An 8,424-nucleotide genomic window follows, 5' to 3' on the forward strand; every position below is an offset into this window, starting at 1 on the left:
GATGCAGAACACAGTAGGAAAATATTTCTTTCCCATGAAAATCAAACTCATTTCGTAAGGAAAATACAATAACTAGTATTGTAATATCGTTCTTAGCGAGAAAATAACTGTAGGGAACATGGATGTTTCCGGTAGTGAATGAATCATGATCTTTTATTATTTAGCCATGTTGTATCGTTATGAGAAATAAATTTTGCATTGTTGCCAAAAAAAAGTTCCACTAAAAACAGTTATGTTGGGAGTTGGATTGCTGACAAGCTTCTCAGCTTTCAAACAATAGATAGGCTTGTTGGCTCACCAACTGTCGACATGTTTTGTTGGTGTCGACAGAATCTCGTCGTACCTCTATCTGTGTGTCAAATATGATGTTAGTACTCTGATTACTGATAGATGGCTAGTCAACAATTGGAGTGGTGACTGACATATATTTTTATAATTTTTCCATTTTTTTAATAAAATAATATTATTTCAAAAAATCGAAAAGAAGGACGAGAAGGAGCAAAAACCCACAACAGCGCAGCCGCAGCACCCGAACGCACAGAAAGGTGAGCTCCCAGTCCCAGTAAGAAAAAGTCCGCTGGGGCCTGGGCTTGGGGTCCAGGCAGGCAGGCAGCACCAGGCAGGCGGGGGCGGCAGCAGGGAGGAAAGGAATAGGCAATCAATCGGCCCCGGCTCAATCTCTCTGCTCTGCTGACCGCTGTGCTCTTCTCACCACCGGAATTCGGGGATCAGTAGAAACTGAACGGATTTCCGAGGTGTTTTCTTTATAAAAATTCCATCTTTCGTCCTGCTTTCATCTGGTGGCGGAGGGAGACGCATGTCTTTTCTCGGGGCAGCCGTCCAGCGACCACGGAGAGCGGAGGCAGTTTGGGCTAGTCGTCCTACCAGTCCACCAGGCGCTCCAATCTAGCACCCGCAGCCGAGAGCCGTGGGGAACGAGGACGGCGACCCGGCCTCCTCATGGAAGGTACGAGCTTCAGTACTTGGTTTCCTTTCGAAGGTTGATGGGATAGCTTTGGTTCTAGATCTGCGCGGGGTTTCCTGATATTAGGATTCAATCGGCTTGTTTTCTCCTAGATTTTTTTTAAAAAAAATGCGGACAAGTTCTTCGTAGTCCAAGCTGTAGAATACATGTCCAAATTCTCGGCCGACTGTTTGTTCTGGTTCTTGATTGTGTTTGGATATATCAATAATGATTAGGAACAAAGAGGCAAATGTTCAATTTTTTTCTTTGAGGAGTTATGACTTGCTACTTTTAGGATGCCATTCTGGGATTTTAGCTTTGAATGCCGTGTTTGATTGAAGTCCTGCTCCCGGGAGAGTGCCCGGTTACTCACAGCGAGGCTATTTTGCAGGGACGGGTCTTGTGATGCCTTTTTTAATTGAATTGTAGCTCTTGCTTTGGTATGGTATATAGACGGGATTAAACTCTTTCACATGATATGGGATGCATATGGAGCTTTTTCTGTTCATGTTTCATGGATGATTTATGCTTGTAGATAATATTATCTTATCTAAAGTAGGAAAAATTCAATTTTGAGATAAGGCTACTCGATTAGTTTTCAGGATCATGTGTGCAATTACTGAACAAGATTGAGATTGGTATTTAGCAGCAAATTGCACTGTAATGCATATATGGAAAGCAATTCCAGTCCTGTGGGTTAGTTTGGAAATGGTATTACAGAAATTACCATATGCATCTCGCAAGTGCAGCTGATCTTGCCACTTTTTAGTACTGTAGCAAACAACAATGCAGAATGCATTACACATTTCTGCCACCTTATTTTCTGAATTTTGTGATGCTCAAATGTAGATGCCATGTATAATTTGGTCAACAGCAATGCCGTATTCTTGTCCCCCCTTGTGACCAGAATATAAATGAAGTAAATTTTGCAAAACGTAGGGATGCCAATTCAGTTGGTTTAGAATTTCAATCATTTGAGATCTATAAAAGATGGGAAAAGAAGCTGCAATAGTATGATATTTGAAAACGATGAACAACTATGTTCTCTTGCATCACTAGTCACGTGCAGGTGCTATGGTGGTACAATCTTTTTTGAGGGGAACGGTGGTACAATCTTTAGCACTGATAAATCACCAAGTTTCTCTGTTTTCTTTCATATGCTGACTAAAGTATTGCAACACATTTGGAACATCTTTCTAATTGCTAATTCGCTATGCCTGATTTGGTTGGGATATTAGGAGCAAGCACACATGAAACTTATACCACCATTCAGTCGTTATATTCATGTACAATTTTGCTAGAAGGAATGAAGGATAACATGGAATTACCACATTCGGTTACACCAATAGGTCAATCTGCGTGCACTTCTGCTGTGATCCAGAGTAAACTAAAGTTATGACTCGTATTTGTTTATTTGGTTGTCTCAGTAATTGTTGAATGCATGGTAATCAATGTGTTGAAGGCAAACTAACTTGAAAAGTTCTTTTTGTTAGTAGATTGGTCGACCGTTCTCTGATCCTAATTGCCCTGAACATTGTGTCCATATTTAAGCTTCTATGATTTTTCTTTGATCTGTATGAACTTGTTGGATACGTCTAGAAAAACACAAAAAAAAGTCATGTCCGTATTGTATTGTATTGTATTGGTATTGGCATGCAAGTACTGATTAAAACTAGTCACCAATCTTTGTAAGCTAACTTGAAGGAGTCAGTATTTCTTGCATGGTTTCATACTACACCTGTCATCTACTTATCTTCAATACTCTAGTGTCTATCTGTTACTTCCTGTTTCTTTACTCAGCTTCAATCCTATAATTTCTTGAAGCTCCTCATATTCAATTACTCCGAACATTCTTCACGCGCAAACTTTACATTTTGTAACTGAGGAATTTAATGGCATTTTGCAGGCCAATCCCCTGACCATATATCAGTTTGTTCAGCTCCAAAAAAGTCTAGTACTTCATCACGAGGTAGACAGCGTAATTTCTCATCATCTACATGTAAAGATTTTCTCCGGAAGTTTGTGGACAACAAACTTCTGACTTCGAGCCTAGAGGATTGGTTCTCTGGTCACAGTGAAGATTGTGATTTTAGGAAGCCAGCATTTGATACCCCTTTTGACCTTACTGAATTACAGAATTTTGATTATGCTCAGGAGGGTGTTAATTTTCAGCAGCTAGTACGGATGCCAAATGCTCTTTATGCATCAACATCAGATGTTTTTGAAGCTACTGCGTACCTTGCCTTGGAGGATTTCCTACATGCAGGCATTAAGGGATTGTGGGAAACTTTCTGGGGTCCTGACGAAGAAATGCCTTTCTCAGTTGCCTGTATACACAGCACAAGCCCAAAGTTTTATCCTGCTGAGAAGGCTATTAGCAGTGGGAAACTCGATGGTGTTTGTGCAACAGCTGTCCTGATGAAGAATTTAAAGCATTCACAAGGAAGATGGGATCATATTGTTGTATTGGCTTTGTTGAGACCTGATATTGGAATGGTTTCTGCACAAGGTGACCACGAGCCATCTCCTGGTATCTTGGGGGAGGCACTGTTCTTTGCCTTGCGTGTTCTACTATCTCGAAGCCTTAGCAGATCCTCCACAGTTCTTCGAAATTCAGATTGTGTTTACTTGCTTCTTGTTGATTCACAGTTTGGAGGAGTGGTCAAGGTCCATGGTGATCTGAACAAGCTGGATTTCAATCTGAACAATGTTTATGACTGTGCTGCTGAATGGATAAAGAATCACGCCAAAATTACAGTTTCTTCCATAGATCGAGTGTGGAACAAACTTGGGAATGCTAACTGGGGAGACATTGGGGCCCTTCAAGTTCTCCTTGCAATTTTCCACTCAATGGTCCAGTTTTGTGGAGAACCTAAGTATTCTCTTGATGAGCTAGCAACGGAACATAGTTCCCGGCTACAAAGTCGCAGATCAGAAAGACATTTGGTTGACAGACAAGCTAATGGTAATGGTTTGTTTCGATTCCAACAACGCAGTCATTCTCCTGAAATTGTTGAGGCACAGGAGGAAGCAGCTGTTGGTGTCAAACCAGAGGAAACCTTGAAGCTTGAAATAGGATCAGTTGTATTGATGGAGTATGCTAACTGCCAGAAGGGTTTTCAAATCAATGGCATTCTAACAGACAGTGATCCTCCTATTTATACTTCTAGTCCTGTAGAAGAGCCTGCCAAAACCTATCTGTTGTATGTAGGCTCCAGCCCTTCTCATTTAGAGCCGGCCTGGGAGGATATGAATTCCTGGTACCAAGTACAAAGGCAGACGAAAGTACTGACTTTGATGAAGCAAAGAAGCATTTCTAGCAGATATATACCACAGATGGTAGCCTCTGGACGCATCGTCCATCCAGGCCCATGTAACAAGCCTAACTCTAGTGGGAGTTGTGGGCATCCATGGTGCAGTACTCCGTTCCTGGTCACCTCACCAGCTGGTGAGCCCATTTCAAATCTGATACGAAATGGATTGTTCGGTGTTGAGGAGGCTCTGAGATGTTGCCATGACTGTTTATCTGCTCTTGCTGCTGCAGCATGTGCAGGAATACGTCACGGTGATATCCGTCCAGAGAATGTGATCCGTGTGAGTAATGGCTCAAGGCATCCATATTTTGTACTTATTGGATGGGGTCATGCTATCCTGGAAGATAGGGATCGACCTGTAATGAACCTGTTCTTCTCATCTACATTTGCGCTCCAGGAAGGCAAGCTATGTGCAGCATCTGACGCGGAAAGTTTAATTTATCTTCTATATTTCTCTTGTGGTGGAGTTTGCCCAGAGCTTGAATCGGTTGAAAGTGCACTTCAATGGAGGGAGACGTCATGGTCAAGGAGAGTTATACAGCACAAGTTGGGCGATGTCTCAGCAGTGTCGAAAGCTTTTGCAGATTATGTTGATAGCCTTTGCGGAACCCCATACCCAATGGACTACGAGATATGGTTGAGAAGATTGCGAAGAACAATCAATGAAGATCATGGGAAGGAGATCGATACATCAAGTTAATACCGCAGCACATTCTCTCACAAATCGAAAATGTGGAAGATCAAGAACAAACACCCAATTACCTTTTGTTGTTGTATATAATTTTTGTGAAAGGTTCATAGCTCATAGTATTGCCCTTCATCTTGCACCATTTCATCAATAAGGGTATCTCCGAAATTGCAATCTGCTGCTGCTATCCTCAATTTGGATCACTGTCACTGTTTGCTGTTCAGCGGTTTTGCCTTCAGTCCTTCACACAGGAATGTATTATAGATCCTTGAGGATATCAGCAACATGTTGTATTTTGTGAATGGTCTTTGGTAAATTGGTGAGCTGTGCTCTGGTTGCCCTTGGAGATTCTGGGTCCATCTTATTCGAGTACGGATGGGCTTCTAGATTATTTTTCTCATGTTCAGTGTTTTAAACTATTAAGAAGTAGGTAAATGTGGATCCTTGGTGTGCGGTATAGTCAAACAACTTTTGGTCCTTTTTGCTCACTTTTTGTGATTGCACCAGAATGGATTTGTGATTAGAGGTGGTTTGGCATAGTAGCATTTTGTTCTGAATTTTGACTAACTTATTTGTTGGGTGCAATGTTCAAGTGCACCAAGTTCCTGTAAATGGTCTTGAGTTGTTCCAGACTCCCCTCCTGCAACTGGTTTGTATCAAGACACTGCCTTATCTTTGCCGAGAAAAAAAAGAAAGAAAAAGGAAAGAAACACTGCCATAGCAGTACAATCCTTGTACAGTATCAAGAAACACTGCTTCATGGGTTTGTTATTTAGAGGGGCTTTTACCTGTGTTGATCACCATATATGAGTTTGAATGATGTCAATTTTGTTGTAATGGATGTATCTGTTTCCCAATTGTCTGTGGTTGTCAAGACAGCTTTTCCTGGCTTTGGACTCGTTGCAACTTGCTTCAATTCGCAGAACTGAAGACCTTAATCAAGGAGCTGCATACATATAGTAATGTTTGTAATGCTGCATCCTGATGAAAATTAAGGATGATCTTCGGATCCTTGTACTGGTTACAAGGAATTTGGTCTAGTAAATATGTAGTCGTGCAAATGTAGTAATATAAACATAATTTTAAAGTATAGGCATATGTATGCGTTATGTGAATATTGTTGAACAAATACGTCGAAAATAATATCGTAAGTTGATTTCAAATAGGATACGAAAAAAGAGGAGATTATTTGCTGATTTCTCTCTTAATTTCTTTTTTTATTTTTAAAATAAAGCATGTTCTATATCCACGAGAAGGATGGATGACAAAAGTAATGAATTCTTCAAATTTTTAAAAAATTACTATATAAAAGAAGAGTATGGAAAGAAATACGGACCAAATTTATATTTTATATAACAGAGATCATTCGTCTAGCCACCACGTGAGTACGTGACCAGCCGGCACGGAGGCAGACGCTATGGCGAGGCTGCGGCTCGCCGGGGACCACGCGTACCTCCTCACCAGCGTCCACCACCACAAGGTAGGGGCGTGCTTGAGCGCGATGTTTCGATCGAGTGCCTCGTTTGTGCTTACGAGAAGGATCCGTGCCTTGTTCTAACTTAGGAGGGAGGCTATGTGTTTGATGAAATGCCAAAGAAGAGTCATTTCTGCCCACGTTAGATTGGGTTCCTTGATCTTAGTGTGCTATGATTTGATTATTGTAGGGTATGGAATTTAACTAAATAAGAGCTTATAATTGTGCGAAATTTGCGTCAGAGTCCCAGAGGTAATTTTGATATGCAGGCGTTGCTAGCTGTTGACTGGCTCAATCCCACCCTGCTTTGGAGTAGTTTGGTTGGTAATCACACAACGAATAGGATAGCGGATTGTGTTATATCTGTACCAAATCATAATGCATACTCATTTAATTGCTATTTTCCATAATTTGACATGATTACATTACTTATCAAGCAAGTTGTTCACATCGTTTTAATAGCCATACAGGCAACCAAACGGATCCTTAATGATGCCTCTTTCCATGTTCTATGAATTCCTTTGAATCAGTTGCTTTCATGTTGTAACTTGCACTGCGTCTACATTCTATTAGGCCAGCTCCAACAGGAGCGGCATCCGCAGGAGTCAATACTGTGCCGGCAAGTTTGCCGCTCGGCAACGCTGGCAACGGCTCCAATGGAAACCGTATCTCCCGCTACAGTGTCGCGGGAGACAGTTTTTTTAAGGCCGCGAGCAGTATATTTTCCGCTGGTTCTGAGGTCCACTATCACTGTTCACAACGTATGTATGTGGATTCGACGGAAGGAGAAGAGTAATGGAAGATAGGAAATATGGTATCTGTTGGAGATGTAAAAAATAGGGGATCCTGTAATAGTGATAGGAGATATTGTAATAGTGTTATAGGAGGTGGATTTTTAGAGTTTCTGTTACAGATGGTTTTACACCATCGGTGTTCCTTTCTGCTGGCCCTTATCAAGCTGACCTGGCATTTACAAAGGCAGGAAAGCAATTAGTGAACTACTTTCTTGCTATGTCCACTTTCTCATCCAAGGTCGACGTGCTCTAGAAACATATAATACAAAAAAGTATGAACAATGCCATGGTAGATATAGAAAATAATTCGGTTTAGTACACTCTAGTAGAAAATATTTGCTGAAGTGTCGAATATTACTACACTTTCTGACAGTTATCATGTATATTGTAAAGAATCATGTCAATTCACAAATAACAATATTTATGAACAAATTCCCGAATATAACCGTGTAATACAGAGATATCAGCTCAAGTCCTTTGATTATTGGGAAGTTCTATCTGAACTTTTGCTTTGTTTAGCATCATACCCACCCGTTTCATCCTCAGACGCTGCGTTAGATTCTGCAGATGTCATGGCGGAACTTGTATTTGAACTATTAATTTCATCCACATGTCCTCGCTTGTTTCATTGTTGCATGCTGGGGTAGCTCATGTTGATGTTCCAGCACCTTCATTTCCTTGTGCCCAAGATGAAGGAAAGTGCATTGTTTTTTCGCCCTCATTACTATTCATCTCCAAGGTTGGCCTAGGGCAGGGTGGACGGGGCAAAAAAAAAAAAGGGGGGGGGGGGGGGGGAAGAGTTGACGAGTTGATAGAGTCACAGAAAGGAGCCATCGACAATTTTTTTAATGCTCAAAATATTGTATTTGCAATTGATATATATAAATATTTTGATGTTTATGTTTAATGGGACCTCTGTTTTAGTTTCATCCTAATCCACCAAAATCTCAAAATCAGCCCTGTTCTTGTCATCTCAACTATCTTCAAAGGAACCATAGTCTATGTTCTAAAGTACTATTGGAATCTGCATACCCCAACAAGTATTTCTTTGCTTCCCATATCTACATCCATCTTGCCCCTTGAAGTAATCACATCCAGCCCAATATATGGAGTGTAGAACCTACTTCTAACTGCGCCCTCTCTTACCCATGAGCGGAAATCATTCATCGGAGGTATCTTGGTAAAGAACA

At 41.0% G+C, this 8,424-nt stretch overlaps 1 protein-coding gene across 3 annotated transcripts; it reads left to right on the forward strand.

Moving 5' to 3' along the window:
- The first annotated feature begins 572 nt into the window (after positions 1-572).
- On the forward strand, positions 573-5,766 carry LOC133906197 (uncharacterized). Of its 3 annotated transcripts, none has more exons than XM_062348018.1 (3): positions 573-967; positions 2,871-2,933; positions 3,101-5,766. In XM_062348018.1, the coding sequence occupies exon 3, from the start codon at positions 3,149-3,151 to the stop codon at positions 4,976-4,978; it is 1,830 nt and encodes a 609-aa protein (XP_062204002.1). In that variant the 5' UTR covers positions 573-967; positions 2,871-2,933; positions 3,101-3,148; the 3' UTR covers positions 4,979-5,766. The 3 variants fall into 3 exon arrangements, with proteins under 3 accessions (XP_062204002.1, XP_062204001.1, XP_062204000.1); XM_062348017.1 differs by having other exon boundaries at positions 3,119-5,766; XM_062348016.1 differs by having other exon boundaries at positions 2,871-5,766.
- The last annotated feature ends 2,658 nt before the right edge of the window (positions 5,767-8,424 follow it).

Source organism: Phragmites australis, chromosome 23, assembly GCF_958298935.1.
Source record: "Phragmites australis chromosome 23, lpPhrAust1.1, whole genome shotgun sequence".
In the NCBI taxonomy this organism is placed as follows: domain Eukaryota; kingdom Viridiplantae; phylum Streptophyta; class Magnoliopsida; order Poales; family Poaceae; genus Phragmites; species Phragmites australis.